The 15,810-nt window shown below is 42.3% G+C and overlaps 1 protein-coding gene across 1 annotated transcript; it reads right to left on the bottom strand.

Moving 5' to 3' along the window:
* Window positions 1–896: 896 nt before the first annotated feature.
* LOC143539112 (GABA transporter 1-like) lies at window positions 897–15,318 on the bottom strand. Its single transcript, XM_077032522.1, has 7 exons — window positions 15,162–15,318; window positions 14,364–14,594; window positions 13,636–13,733; window positions 3,309–3,495; window positions 3,096–3,226; window positions 1,949–2,185; window positions 897–1,341 (listed from the first exon to the last, which is right to left on the bottom strand). Exons 1-7 carry the CDS (start codon window positions 15,292–15,294, stop codon window positions 961–963), a joined length of 1,398 nt encoding a protein of 465 aa, XP_076888637.1. The 5' UTR covers window positions 15,295–15,318; the 3' UTR covers window positions 897–960.
* Between the last annotated feature and the right edge of the window lie 492 nt (window positions 15,319–15,810).

The following is a 15,810-nucleotide window of genomic DNA, read 5'->3' as shown; positions in this document are numbered from 1 at the left end:
ATTCACACACCATCATTATGGTTGCTACCAAATTCATGGATATAAATCTATAATTATATCATTACATGTCATATGAATAAAATGAAAATAAGTTTGTTTTTAAAGTCAACTATTGGCTTAAAGTCTTAAAACTGTTAGGTAGTTTGATTGGTTAAGGAGGAATGAAATAAGTTATTATGCGAGAATGAAAATATGGGTAGCGTTTGATTGGTTAATGAAATGGAATTAAAGGTTACGAATTTTATTTCATCAAAACCATTTATTCTCACTTTTCTTTTTCATTTCATTCCTCTTTCGACAACACCACCTAACAACCACCACCACCGTCACCGTCGCCGCCACCATCGTCGTCATTGCAATTTCTTTTATTTTGGATATTTAAAAAAAATTAAGATAGGAGTATTCTTATCATTTTTATTTCATTCTTGCGATTTTTTGTGGCTACCAAACAACTTAAAGTAATAATTCATTCCATTCTGATAGCTTAAGAAAACAAGACAAATGAATGTTAATGATCCATTTCATTCGCTCATCATTCCGTTCCTTCTTCTATTCTATTCCTAAATTACCGCTCCTAAATTACAAAGTTGTGAAAGAATACAATTAGGAATTTAAATAATCACAATACAGTAAATACAATATTATGGAGATAATGATACAATTAGAAATTTAAATAATCAGAATATATAATATGCCTGAAGATGTTGTCTTGTTAAAAACATTGCTAGAAAAAACCGAAGGAACAAACCATAGCTAAGAGAATCATAGTTCAGCACATATAGTTTCTCCTTCACGTTACTTCTACTCGTCTAGATTATATGTGTTAGCTTATTAAAGGCTTTACTAAGAAAACATAATAAAATAAAACTTAAGGAAGAGAAAAAGAATGCAACATGTATAATAGTCGTCTATGCTTTAATACGTATCCTTTAAGCAATATCCCTTTGAATGATAAAAAGATCATACATTTGCAAACAATTTATAATTTTTGGCATCTAGACTTATTTGTCTTACAGCTGCAATCACCGCTGTAACTCCGATTACTGAGAATATCACTGCAATGCTCGAGTTTAACCAAAACAAGACCCTACGCCTTGATGGCTTAAATGTAAGATTATAAAACACCACTGGTAACACAAAATCAAGTGGTAAAAACCCGAATGCTCCGATCATTGCATTAATATCTCCAAAAAATGGTAACATTGCTGCTATTGTTGTTGCTAGTATCACAGATATTGATCTTGAAATAACCCTCGGTATTACATTTCTCGTTGAGAATTCACTTCGTGTTGGATCAGCAAATGCTCTTTCAAGAACTTCATTTGTTGGTTGCAAGTAAACCTGTACAAGAATGTTATTTTAAATCGGCCGCTATAAGAACTAAGATATTGTTATTAACAGTTAGGCTTGTAAACGAACCGAACAAACACGACCACTTAATCGAACAAATATATTGTGTTCATGTTCTTTCATTTAAAAATGAACATGTTCGCGTTCGTTGTTTAAAATCTAAATAAACAGTTCGCGATCATAAACGAGCATAACTGAACAAACATAAATGAACATATATGAACAAATATTAATAAACACAAATAAACGTAAACAAACATAAATGAACACACTTAAATGAACACAACTGAACAAATATAAAACTTTTAAGTAGACGACTCATCTAGATAATATTTAATTATTTTTTATTAATACATAAACGAACATTAAAAAACATAAATAAACGGACATAAACAAACATAAATAAATGAACATTAACGAACATAAATGAATGAATGAACAAAGCATGTGTTCATGTTCGTCGTTTAATTAAAAAAACTAAATTTTTTGTTCATGTTCGTTCGTTTATTAAATAAACAAATTTCCCGCCAAACGGTTCATGAATACTTCACAGAAAGTTCGGTTCGTTTACAGGTCTATTAACAGTTAGCATACTTACTACTGCAACCGCTGAGAGCTGGAGTATGGTAAAGATGTTGATCATCATAATGAACCACCTTGGGACTAATGGATTACCATCGTGGTCTATAAAATTGCTTAAAATGAGGCCCGCGGATTCGTTACCAAAAGCCCAGTACCCGGAAACCGCAACACTAAAGAATGTAACTATGACCACTGTGTAGCAAACACATAACCCCTTGAACATCTTCCCCTTAACTGGTGGTGCAAGCGTTGCCTGCAAACAAACACGAGATTATTACTTGGTCCTCAAGCATCTACCTTGCCGACTTTTTCCAACTTGGCAATCTTACTTAGCCACAGCCAAACTCGATCCAAATTCGGTCTACTCGGCTTCCAAGCCCTTTTGAATCGGTGATTACTTGGTCCTTGGACCTCCACCTTCAAGGCCTTGGTTCATTTATTATATTTTTTTTGCGCCATTTTTTGGAATTTTAGGGTTCGATTTAAGGTTCTAAGACCTAATATGCTGAATTTGTTTAATGTTTTGATTTGCTTTGATGTTAGACCACTCACCACTAAAGGTGGGCAAAAAAACCGTTTAACTGAATCGACTTGATAATCGATCCAATAACAAACCAGTTTAAAACCGATTATGTAGAAACCGGCTCCGTTTGGAACTGATTGAAACCATTAGTTCGAAACCGGTTTGTAATTTTCTCTATCAAAACCGATTCCAAACCGGTTAACCAAACCAAAACCGAGCAAAAACCAGTCAAAACCCGAACCAAAACTGATTAAAACCCGAACCGAAACCAATAATTATCTGGTCAAGAAATCGGTTTCAACCCGAACCGAAACCGATCATAAATTGGTTTTGCTGACGAAACCAAACTTGTTTTAACCCAAACCGGTTTGTCTGCCTCTACTCACCACTGACCATATTAGGGTTTTATATAACTTTTAAAAACGTTGGTTTGGTTCTGACATGAATTATCCTTGTTTTGCCATATATATAATATTCAATAATTAATTTTAGTTATATTTAACATGTCCGAGTACTTCCTACAGTGAGGTCGGCCGCCTAAAGGCTTTTACAACATTAGTAGTAACAGTCTACACATTTACTTTTTAGTGCGGAACAAATGCGCTAAGCATAATTAAATCAGGTTGAGTAGTAAATTTACTTGTATTTCTGGAATGATGCCATTTCCAAAAGTGGTGGCAATAATCGCGATTGCGTTAAAGATACCAAATATTCGTGTTTCATCATTGTTGCTCAATGAGTAGTTTTTATGGGGTCCTTTTGAAGAATTCCCTGAAAAGAAACAAAAAAAATGTAAATAAATATATAAAATTGTTGTTTTTACGATAATAACACTAAATTTTTAAATTCGTACCTATGTATATAGAAGCAGCAGTCGCAGAGGCGCTATAAAGAAGACACAAGACTAGAGATATGAGGTTGATATGACGGAGGGAATGGAAAGATGGAATTTGTGCCAAAATCAACATTAAAACCCCAAAAATAACAATAAATTCGTATAGCTTCATTGTTCCATTTGGATTCCATAGCACGTATATTGCCTGCATGGAAGGGGTGTTCGTTATTTGAATAGGGTTTCAAAAAATAGATTCAAGCCGAATTGAATTTAAATTTGGTTTTCGAAATTTTAAATCTGATTAGTATATGAAGAATTTTTAATTTCAGTTTACAATGGTTTTGAAGTTGTAATTTTTGAACCAGTTCAACCGAAATATTTGAATTTAGTTATATACATTACTTAAAAAAAGGAAATACGGATATATTTTAACCCAAATTCGAATCGGTTTTAAATTATATCCAGTCCTGAAGAAACACTAATCGACCCCGGGCAGATTACGGATAATCTGGGGGTTAAATAGATGTTTCCCACGAGGGGTTATGTCCGGCAAAGATGGTTCTTCTGGTGACCTGCAAAACAGACACCGTGAGCTCGTCACTTAGAAGGGGGAGGTACCTCCTTGTGACCACCCTCCGGCGTGAGAATCAGACTAGATTGCTCTTGAATATAAGTGTATATTAAGAGATTGCTAGAAAAGATAAGATGTAATAAGGTAATGTAATGTAATGTGATGTGATGTCCCCATACCATTTCAAGGTGTTGGAGTATTTATAGCCGAAGGTAGGTTTCCAAGCAGGTACAGCCGGCGGAATAGTATTCCTGTTCTGCCAACTGTGGGCTACGCACGTGCCATGCTGGTGGTTGGTGGGTAGGCAGCGGCTGATAGTGACCAGGCCGGCTGTGTACTATTCCTTTTCCACCAACTGCAGGCTATGCACGTCCTCCGACAGGTTGGTGAGTAGGCAGCGGCTGATAGTGACATACAGTACAAGAGCGTGCTGCTCGTCATACTGTTGTCAGTGAGCTGTCGTATCTTTGGTCAGATCTTTTGTCCATACCTCGTCAGGTACAGTACAAAAGATCCTCCAGTATCGTACGGACTGGCTCATTTGTGCGGGAGTGTTCCCGGCTTGCTCACTCCTTCTTCAGGTGACATTACTGAATTATTTAAGAGTTAAGTGCCTTGTGCGTGTAGCCTTGCTGCGCGGGTAGCCTTCCCTGATGGCTAGTATCCGTTGCTGCGGGAACAGGCGGAGTACGTTGACCATTGGGAGGCTTTTCCCGCGGGAAAACAGCTTGCGTACTGCGCGTAAGGACGTCACGTCTCTGAGCATGGTGGGTCCTGCGGATCCAGTTGGTTTCTGCGCAGACGTCTCTTCAAGGTGAGTCTTGCGAGTTTAGCCTTTGCGCAGACGTCCCTGTTGAAGGTGAGTCTTGCGGGTTCAACTGCGCAGACGTCCCTCTTTGAGGTGAGTCTTGCGGGTCCAACTGGGCTCTGCTGGGACCTACCTCTTCAAGTCCCCCCAGTCCAATGTTCTTCTCATGAATTGTTAATAAGTGAGGTGAACTTTGGACTTAAGCAAGGGGTTTTGAAAAGGATTTAGTTTTAAGGTTGTCCGTGGGGATTCTTCCCGCGGTTTCCCTAATGTCACGTGCAGAAATTCCCGACTTTTCTGCTTGATCTTTGGGTATGATGCAGGTAGGTCTGTAACCTCCTCGCAAGTCAGGAGCGTTGAGTTCCACTTGTGTAGATTCTCCATGAGGTTTTGGTAGTTTTGAACATAGTGATCAATTATGTTAAAACAACCAATTCCATCTTGGAGCTTCAAACAATCTAGTTCTCGACGTTCCCGCTATGCGGGGATGTTATTTCCGTTTCCGCAAGCATGGCCCAGAAGATCCTTCTTGGTTTCAATTCCCTGCGGAGTGCTAGGTATGTGAAGGGTTTCGCCTTGACACTGTACCCGCACTCGTCTTATAGTTACTTTACTTCCAAGGTATTCCTGGCTTCAATTCCCTGCGGGTGCTAAGTATGTGAAGGGTTTTGCCTTGACACTGTACCCGCACCCGTCTTATAGTTACTTGGTCGCCGAGGTATTCTTGGCTTCAATTACCTGCAGGTGCTAAGTATGTGAAGGGTTTTGCCTTAACACTGTACTCGCACATGTCTTATAGTTACTTGGTTGCCAAGGTAAGGGGTATAGTCCCGCTTACTTTTGAATCTTTTTGAATCTTTTTGAAATTCGAAGAGTTGGTGAAAGGATAAGAACAGTCCAAACTGTTGAAACGTCGTCCGACGGTTTCTTCTGGCAGTGTTAGGACGTGCAGGAAGTTATGGCGACGTGACAGTATATGGTCATTCCAGACGCTTTTTCAGGCGCGTGGGCGCGAGTTTTCGAGCGCATGGCCGCGAAGTTTACGGCACGCGTCCTGTCAACAGCTGTTGCCAGCTTGCTTTTTCCACGTATCATAGTTTCATTGCACCAGTGTTTTCATCTCTCTTCCGCATTAAATTCATCGCATTCATTGCGATGAGTATATAAAAGGAGGAGAGGTTGCATCTCAACTCACAGTTTCACCTCTCTTCTTCTTCTAAGCGATTTCCGGCGAATACTCTAACTTTTCTGTCGAGCATTCTCCTGAAATCGTTCTTCTTTACATCCAAAACATGTCTTCTCATGATCCTGAGGTTACTGTCGAGGAGTCCGATGTATACCTCGAGAATCCGTCGTCCACGTCGGACAAGGATGACAAGAGTACTGCTGGCGAGTGCCAGTGTGCTCTTCCGGTCGACCTCTATCAGTACGTCGTCAGGAAGTTCATGCTCGAGCCTTTCGAGCCTGAGTTTCCTGCACCTCATCAGACGGTGTACGATGCCCCCAAGGGCAAGATAGGGGTGTACGCTGCATTCTTCGTCTATGGGAATCTCAGGTTCCCATTGACGAAGTTCGTATACCGTGTTCTGGAGAGACACGGTGTGCATCTGACTGAGGTACACCCAATGGCGATCGCCAAGATCCGCCATTTCGAGTGGGTGTGTCTCATTCTGGGTGTGGAGCCCCATGTTGACCGCCTGATGACCTTCTATTCCTGGAGGTGCATCTAGGGGTGGTATACCTTGGTCAATCGGATCAAGGGTTTGAAGATCTGCGCTACCGAGCGCAGTCTTTGATCTTGGAAGCGGGAGTTCTTCTATATCTCCGCTCGCGTCGTCCCCATAGCGATGACGTTCAAGAACGGGAGAGCTCTCCCGAACCTTCACGCCTCCAACTACCAGGAGGCGGAATGGTTCTCCAAGGTTTCCCGGATCCAGTCTCCGGTTTACCGCTTTGCGGAGTCCGGGATGGTGATGCTCGGGATGAGCCGGGTGTGGAAGGAGGCGTCACAGATTCCCATCGTCCTCGAATACGGTTTGAACTCTGTCCCTTACAGTATGCTTCATATTATCCGTTAATTTAGGGTTTTTGTTCTAACCGTTTTTTCTTTTTGTTTTCAGAGGGAAACGACTTGCAGTCTCTCCTGCAGCCGCGGGAAAGTGATGGCCCCGCTCGGATGGGTACTCGTGCTCTAGATGAGAACGAGTTGCCCATCCTTGAGCAAACGGCGGATCGGTTCGTGGAGGTCTACCCGCCGGGCCACCCGATTCTAAGCGCCACGCGGCCAGGTAAGGAGTTGTTTAACCCTCGACCTGTCAATGCTCAAACCTCTGCTGGAATTCCTCTAATCTTGTCATCTTCTGATGAGGAATCCGCAGATGGTCCATTCTTCGTGAGGAAGAAGAAGGCTGCTGGCGGGAAGGCGAAGGCGAAGGTTGCCTCCACTGCCGATCCGGTGAATCGGTCTGACTCAGAGACCGAAAGCGAGGAGGTGGCGGGGAACCCTGGTGGTGTTGAGATCACTGCTCCGGAGGTTGAGACGGCTATCACCTCCGGGCAGCCCAGTACAGCGACGGTGACCGGCGTAAAGAGGCCGGTTCCATCGGGTTCGTCCCCGCCTGTTCGTACCTTCAAGCTCAAGATGACTCGTAAGTACAAACTTCCTTTACTTTTAACTTCATATCTTTCCGCCATTATACTTATATATCTTGTCTTCGTGTAGGCGTGGATGCTACCGCATTCCAGGGTGTAGCGGGGAGGAGCACCTCCGGACCCATGATGGTAGGTTTGGTCAACCTACCTGAGGCGATGACCCAGGCGGCTGCGCCTGCTTCAGTTGGTTCATTTGCTCACTCGGTTGAGGCAACTGCTCCAACTGTGACGACGTCTCCGCCGGTTGTCAGTGCCATATTCACTGATTCTTTCACTGAGCCGGCGGTGAGTTTTTCTGTGGTCTCTTCCGCAGCAACGACCGCGGTTGTGAGTTCACCTCCGTTGGTCTCTACCACGGCGGCCTCCGCCATGCCTCCTCCGGCGCCGACGACTACGGCCGGTCCTTCAGGTATGTCCGGGGTTGCGGCGTCTAGCCAATCTCTGCCTCCTTCCCATCTGCCTGACCTCTTGGATGGATATCCGTTAGGTTCGGGTGATGGGTTTGGCGGCTACGGGCCTGTCGTCGACCCTACAGGTGCGTAAAGTTATTTTGGCCTGTTATGTTTTTTTTTTTATCTTTTCCTAACTGCTTTTTGTTTTTGCAGTGTCGGATTCGAATGAGCTGTTTGTTCCGCGGTGGAACATCCGCCGGGGAACCACCCTTCGGACGGCTGTGGACTGCGTCGAGTGGGCGCGCCACGCCGCCCCCAGTGGTGCACTGGAGAAACTATGTCAAGCTACCAGGAGGGTAGGCTGACAAACGAGCTTCGAATTCTCCTTGCCCGGATGCAGCCGCGCGTCGAGCTGCTTTGTCGTGAAAACGACAAGTTAAAAGCAGCTCGTATCCAAGAAGTAGCTCAAGCGCGGGCTGTCCGGGAGGAGAACAGGAGGCTCTCCGTCGTTGCTGCGGAGAAGGAGAAGGCCTTCAAGGCCCTTGAGGTTGAAGTTCAGGCCCGTCTCGAGGCCCGTTCCAAGGCTGCCCAAGCTGTTAACGAACAGCTTCGGTTAGCTAAGGAAACCGCTCGGAACGCAACTGAAAGGGCCACCAGGGCTGAAGCTGTTGCTGAGCCTCTACGCACCAAGAATGAGGAACTCAAAGCCAAATTAGAGAGGCTCCAGCAGGCTCATGACGCCTTGGCCATGGAAGACGCCAAGAAGCTTCAAGAAATCTTGGACCAGAGGGGTATGCTTGACCATACTGAGCGTAAGCTAAAGGGCGTTGAAGAGGTTGCTGCTAAGGAAGTGTTGCTTGCCAACCTTAACAAAAGTGAAGCCGAACGCGCCCGTAACCAAGCTCAAGCTTCCCTCCAGGAGGCTCTGGTTACCAAGGAATGGCTTCTACGAGAAGCGTTGTCGCAGGTAAGCTTAGCTTCATAATGTCTTCACGCTTTTCTTTATACTTAGAAAATGTTTTGATACTTGTATTTTTGTTTTGTAGGTTGTGCATCGGGTCTTAACGGACACATCATATGACGATGCCATGAGCGCAGCCCTCAACGCTTCTCATGAGGATGGGGAAAAGGCTGGCTTCCTGCTTGGTCTAGGGTTCGTTGAGAAGGGCATCCCGCCTTCCAACTTCCCTTTATATGATGTGGATACTGAAGCTGCTTATGACCAAGCAGTGAACCAGTATGCTGCCTTCCCGCATCCAATAGTGGAGAAGGTGAACGAAGTTGCTGCTGCTGATGATGGGTTAACCATTCTCAAAACCTTACTTGAACCGCCACAGCCAACAGATGGTGCGGGTACAAGTGGGTTTGGAGGGAGTGGTCCTGAAGCTTGAACCTTTAGATCCTTCCCACTGTTAGGATAGGTTTATGTTTTTGTATAGATTTATACTCTTGTAGGCGGGTAGATACCTGGCCATTCTTGTAATACTTGAATTTTTATGGAATGTAAATCTTTTGTGCGGGTAGGACCGTCACTTTTGCTTTATAAACATTATACGACTTCCTCATGCATATTATAGTTTAATTTGGCACTTGTTTTGCCGCATAAACAATATATGATTCGCTTGTGCATACTTTAGTTTAACTTAGCAATTTCTTAAGTACTTTGGATAAGTTAACCTTTCAACGTGGCAGATAATAGGTTTAAGTTTTGCTTCCTCTTTCGTGATTGTGCGGGTAAGACAGTCACTTTCACTTAGTAGGATGGCTAAACTTTACCTCTATCTGACATGCGTGGAGGTTTTCCTCATTTTTTCCTTAAGAGATTTTCTAAGTGTTCTGAATAAGTTAACCTTTCGACTCGCGGTTGTCAATAGGTTAATGTTCCGTTTCCTCTATCATGATTGTGCGGGTAAGACCGTCACTTGCATTTAGTAGGATGACCAAACTTTACCTATGACTGACCTGCGTGAAGGTTTTCCTCATCTTTTCCTTAGAAATTGTTGCCGTTTTTTGTGTTTATGCGGGTTTTGCCGCCTTTCACACGCAACGACTTCTCTTCACACTTATTTATGCGGTGAAAACCGGCATCAGTGTTTTGAATAATTAACCGTTCGACGCGCGGTTGTCAATAGGTTAGTTCGGTTTCCTCTATCATGATTTGTGCGGGTAGGACTGGCACTTTCATTTAGTGGGATGACCCAACTTTACCTATGACTGACCTGCGTGAAGGCTTTCCTTATATTTTCTTTAGAAATTTATCGTTATGTGTTTATGCGGGTTTTGCCGCCTTCCACATGCAACGACTTGTTTTCCCACTTATGTATGCGGTGAAGACCGGCATATCAGTGTGGAAAGTTCATTAAGTATAAATGTAAGACCATCAGCGTCAATGTGATAAGGAGAATCATTTCCATTAGAAGTGGCTCTAGGCCTTTTCTTTTACAAGTTTGGAATTGATCTACATGCAGACTGTGTAATTGAGCTCCCTTCCATGTTCTTGGGAGTGTCATCGAGCCTTTCGAGCCGATATGCACTTGGTTCGGAATCTCGTTGTTTACGCAGTATGTAGTCTCCGACATTGAAGCTGTAGTTTCGTGTTTTTCCCAACTGGGGTTCTACACGCGTTGGCCTGCTCAGCATCCTTTACGCCACGAGGTGTGCGAGTTCTTCATCTCTGACGAATGTCTCGATGATGTCTTTCAAGTCTATGCATTCGTCGGTGTTGTGGCCTCTTGTCCTGTGGAAGTCACAGAATTTGCTCTGATCAGCGTTGTGACGCTCTCGGATTATTGGAGCCTTTGGCCATAGGAGTCTCTCGGTGTCGAATATCTCGGTGACGCTTTTGGTGAGTGGCGTCCATCTGGAGTTCCAGTTTGACGACGGCATGTTATCCTTTCCGCCTAACCGAGGGTGCGAGACGGATGAGGTGTCAAAGTTTACCCTTGACTGCCAAATGCCTAGCTTCCTCTTTTTGTTTAGTCGGGCGGTAAGGACATTGTTTTCTCTTGTTTTCTGGGTGTAGAGATTTGTGCTCTGGGGAAGATCTCTACCCAGTTGCTTTTCCGTTTCCGCGAAGCGTTTAGCTGTTGTCATGATGGTATCCCATGTGGATGGCATGCCATCTTTACCCGTTAAGGTGCGGATGAGCTCTGGGTCTTTTGTGCCCTGGATGAAAGCAGCGCGAACAAGATCTTCGCTAATATTACCCAGACTTAGCTTCTTTGAGTTGAAGCGAGTGATGAAGTCTAGCAAAGATTCATCTTCCTCTCAAATGCAATTGAGGATTGTCCATTGCTCTTCGGTATACTTTCTTTGTTGGCTGAAGTGTTGGCTAAACTTCTGTTGGAAGTCTACCCAATCATAGATGTGGTGGACCGGTAGACGGTCAAACCACGCTCTACTGCTCCAACCAACGTCATATGGAACATATAACACCACGTGGGTTCCGTCCAGTTGCTGACGGTTGCCCCCGCTATGAATCTGTTCAAATGATCGTCTGGGTCGGATATACCATCATAGGTGCCGATGTTGGACATCTGTTTGGCACTTCTTTGGGCGATTGCTTCCGCAATGTCCCTTGCAAACTTGGAGGTTCCCGCATTTGCAGCGGTTGGTCTGAAGGTTTTAGAGAAGTCACGTGGGTTTCCACCCGCGTTTTTTGGTTTGAAGGTTTCTCCAAAATTCCTTCTTGGTTGGAAGTCCGTTTCCTTACGCTTCCCTTTCGCCTTATGGCGAGGGTTTACGTCGGTGTCGGATTCCTCCGAATCATCGTCCAAGTACTCGCACTCATTGCTCATGTTGAGCTGTTGTCGAGTGCTTCCGAATTCGTCAGCCTGTTGGAGTGAACGTAAGCGTTCATACAACTCAGCTTGGAATTCCCTTTGACGTTTTTCCGCCCACGCTTTAACTTGTTCAAGTGTTTGGCGGGGGGGCCTCGTCTGTTGTCTTTCCACCTGGGTATCAATGAATCCCAGGGGAGGATTGTTTACTGCACTTGCCCCGGCTCGGGTAACCGGGGTAGTGTTCGTAAAATTTACTGCACTTGCCCCGGCTTGGGTAACCGGGGTAGTGTTCGTAAAATGTGTGTATTCGCCGGTGTTCCCCCCAGTAGCTGGGGTTGTGGTTACCGGGGTTTCTTGGTTACTCCCTGGCCTGGGGACCGGAGTAACGTTAACCTTCTTTTCGGAGGTTTTGAAAAAACTGAGAATTAGTTCTAGCTTTTGTCCCACGGATGGCGCCAATGAAGAAACACTAATCGACCCCGGGCAGATTACGGATAATCTGGGGGTTAAATAGATGTTTCCCACGAGGGGTTATGTCCGGCAAAGATGGTTCTTCTGGTGACCTGCAAAACAGACACCGTGAGCTCGTCACTTAGAAGGGGGAGGTACCTCCTTGTGACCACCCTCCGGCGTGAGAATCAGACTAGATTGCTCTTGAATATAAGTGTATATTAAGAGATTGCTAGAAAAGATAAGATGTGATAAGGTAATGTAATGTTATGTGATGTGATGTCCCCATACCATTTCAAGGTGTTGGAGTATTTATAGCCGAAGGTAGGTTTCCAAGCAGGTACAGTCGGCTGAATAGTATTCCTGTTCTGCCAACTGTGGGCTACGCACGTGCCATGCTGGTGGTTGGTGGGTAGGCAGCGGCTGATAGTGACCAGGCCGGCTGTGTACTATTCCTGTTCCACCAACTGCAGGCTATGCACGTCCTCCGATAGGTTGGTGAGTAGGCAGCGGCTGATAGTGACATACAGTACAAGAGCGTGCTGCTCGTCATACTGTTGTCAGTGAGCTGTCGTATCTTTGGTCAGATCTTTTTTCCATACCTCGTCAGGTACAGTACAAAAGATCCTCCAGTATCGTACGGACTGGCTCATTTGTGCGGGAGTGTTCCCGGCTTTGTGCGGGAGTGTTCCCGGCTTGCTCACTCCTTCTTCAGGTGACATTACTGAATTATTTAAGAGTTAAGTGCCTTGTGCGTGTAGCCTTGCTGCGTGGGTAGCCTTCCCTGATGGCTAGTATCCGTTGTTACGGGAACAGGCGGAGTACGTCGACCATTGGGAGGCTTTTCCTGCGGGAACAGCTTGCGTACTGCACGTAAGGACGTCACGTCTCTGAGCATGGTGGGTCCTGCGGATCCAGTTGGTTTCTGCGCAGACGTCTCTTCAAGGTGAGTCTTGCGAGTTTAGCCTTTGCGCAGACGTCCCTGTTGAAGGTGAGTCTTGCGGTTCAACTGCGCAGACGTCCCTCTTTGAGGTGAGTCTTGCGGGTCCAACTGGGCTCTACTGGGACCTACCTCTTCAAGTCCACTTTAAAAGGATCAAAAGATAATTGACTGATAATAAGGGGCTGTTTGGTTCTATTAATTGGGTGCCTCTGAATCGGTTATAGGTGGAGTGTGTCTAGTTGCACCTCTTAAGGCTCATGGAGCGTCTTAATAGTTAAGTTTCAGAGATACGTTGATGATTCAGAGGCTACCTTTTAATCAGTCAAACATCTTATCGATTCAGTTCAAGATTACCAAACAACTCTTAAATCGTTAAACACCATTATTGCATTGGGTGATTGGAGTTTCGGTGAATTATAAGTCTTATGACTTTGAGACTTCTATTTTTATATGATAAATACCATATAAAAACTTAAATAAAACTCTTTTTTGTGTTGTAAAGAGATTGAGTAATGTGAAATTAATTTGTATTATGAGTACTTACATATTTCACTATTTATATTATAATTTCTGCATTGTTAGTTATTTATTAGTCGAAAATAAACTCTAAAAAATAAAAAAGAATGAATTAGAGGATTAACTTTTCCGAATAACAATGGCGCAAACATTCAGAATCACTCTTTCATTCAAAAAACAGAACGTGATAACTCGTTCAACCATCCTAAAAATTAGAATTTAGAAACAAACCTTGAGGCATTGACCTCCCAAAAGGATATTACCAACCACTGCACCATAGCATACCATAAATTGAATGGGTCCCACATAGTATCTACCCCATCCTGGACCTGTTTGACCATAGACTTTTAGTTACCATTCAAAAGCTCAAAGCACACAAACACATTTTCGTTTTTTCCTTATCATTAGTCAACAAAATACAAATTATTGAAATACTTTTTAAATAAAAAAAAAGAAAGAAAGAAAGAAAGAAAACATGTATACAAGATAGCCACATGAGACTCAAGTTATTACTATCTAAGTTACTAAGATCAAAGTATTTATATTAATATCTTATGATACAACAACAACAAAAAATCAATCCTTAATAAAATCTTTGCATGCATAACATTTTGTATATGAATTTTATCTTAACCAATCCTAAGAACTAAATCTTATCAGATTAAATGTTCATGGGCCCATTATCTACCATCAAGATAAGCTCATACTTGATAATGCGTTTTTATTAATTTCCAACTAAAATTCCACAAACCATCATCATAACTTTCTTTTAGAATTAAGAATGCCTATAAAAAACCAAAGAAGGGTCTTTTTTTAGCAATTAAAACTAAGTTATGGTGTTGTAGTTGGTATGTAAATGAAATATGTTACGATATTTAATAATTTTGAAATTATGTTATTAGTAATAAAAATATAAAGGTGTGGTCCACGTATCTCAATAAATAGACGTAAAATGTTACCTAAGATATCATATGCCATGTCACGAAACCGAAGATGACGGTGACCCAACTCAGCTTTGTGTTCTAAGACGAGAGAAATAAGGTTATATGAATAGAAAGTCACAACTGCTCCGATCACCAACGACAACACTCCGGCAGTCCATCCTAATGATGCAAATGCAAATGGTAGACTCAACAACGGTGGTGCAACAATAGACGTCGTCAAATGATAGCCACTATGCCACCATGATCCTGCCACATATTGGTTCTTTTAGATTCATCAACTTGATAACATGTGACAATGCCAACTAAATGATAATCATGATCATACTAAATTACTAGGTTTCGTAGTGTAACATAATTAGAATGATCATTGTTGTAATACCATATATTAGAATGATCATTGTTGTAATACCATATATTAGAAAGCTATAACAATGGTTTCAAAAAATGTGTTCTAAAAGAATGATCATTGTTGTAATACCATATATTAGAAAGCTATAGCATATTGTTTTAAGGAAATTATATAACTCTAGTGACATATAATTAAAAAAATAGAAGTATTTATGATAAAGACTTTTTCTCCCATATTTTAGGTTGGGCCCTCAGATTTTTTCAAATGAATATAATTTAATGAAGAATATCTTGTATATAAATTCTTTCATGATAATTAATTAGCTAATTAAGAAGATCATGATTCATATTAAACACCTTACAAGCCTTAGTTGTTGGTTGGTATGAAAACAGGAAGAACATAGTACTAAATTCATGAACTTTAACATATGACCATATCTATAAGAGGAAACATTAATCATGTACCTTTGGATTTGAGGACAAAATGAGCACCAGCATCAAGTGGTTGTTTGTGATGGTCGGTGGTGGTGGTGGTGGAAAATGCTTCAGCTTCTTTCATGTTTTCTTTTCCAACTGAGCCTATGTGAATTGTGTTCATCACTCTCTCTCACACAAATAGAGAGAGAGAGAGAGAGATATGAAAATGGCACCCAAAATGACTAGCTTTAATAGCATTATACACATACACACAAAGTGCCAAACCTCTTCTCTAGCTATTGACTAAAGTTATCTAACTTATGTTTATCGTTTTAATATTTATATTCTCTTAATCATGTAGGCTAGTTACTGACAATAATAAAAACAATATCTACCAGATAGCATTGAGCAAGTATAATTTATACCCCTCGAGTATGTTCTTTAAACAGGAATCACATAAACATAGATTATAAACCTCTAGTAAAATGACTTCTCACAACTTAATAGCCTGTTTTAAAGATTGACGACTTACTCATTCAGTGACCCTGGCACCGAAAACTCCTCAAACGGGTATATTTTTCTTTAAAATAGAATTTGTTTTCTAGCTAGTTTTTTAAATAAAAATTGTTTAAATCATTTTTGTAATGAGAATATTTATAATAAAGATATCAATTCATACCAAGTGGTAAATAAAAAT

This window comes from Bidens hawaiensis, unplaced genomic scaffold (assembly GCF_021521415.1).
Source record: "Bidens hawaiensis isolate Kalapana, Puna unplaced genomic scaffold, B.hawaiensis_p1.1 tig00011798_1, whole genome shotgun sequence".
NCBI lineage: Eukaryota > Viridiplantae > Streptophyta > Magnoliopsida > Asterales > Asteraceae > Bidens > Bidens hawaiensis.
The sequence above is the reverse complement of the archived record's forward strand: the minus strand, read 5'-3'. Positions and strand labels throughout refer to the sequence as shown.

Excerpts from the sequence above, each read along its gene's own strand:
- LOC143539112 (XM_077032522.1), bottom strand. The coding sequence starts at position 15,294 with ATGAACACAATTCACATAGGCTCAGTTGGAAAAGAAAACATGAAAGAA. Across the intron at positions 3,227-3,308 it reads TGCTGCTTCTATATACATAG|GGAATTCTTCAAAAGGACCC; the intron begins GTACGAATTTAA and ends GTTTCTTTTCAG. Across the intron at positions 2,186-3,095 it reads GCATCATTCCAGAAATACAA|GCAACGCTTGCACCACCAGT; the intron begins GTAAATTTACTA and ends GTTTGTTTGCAG.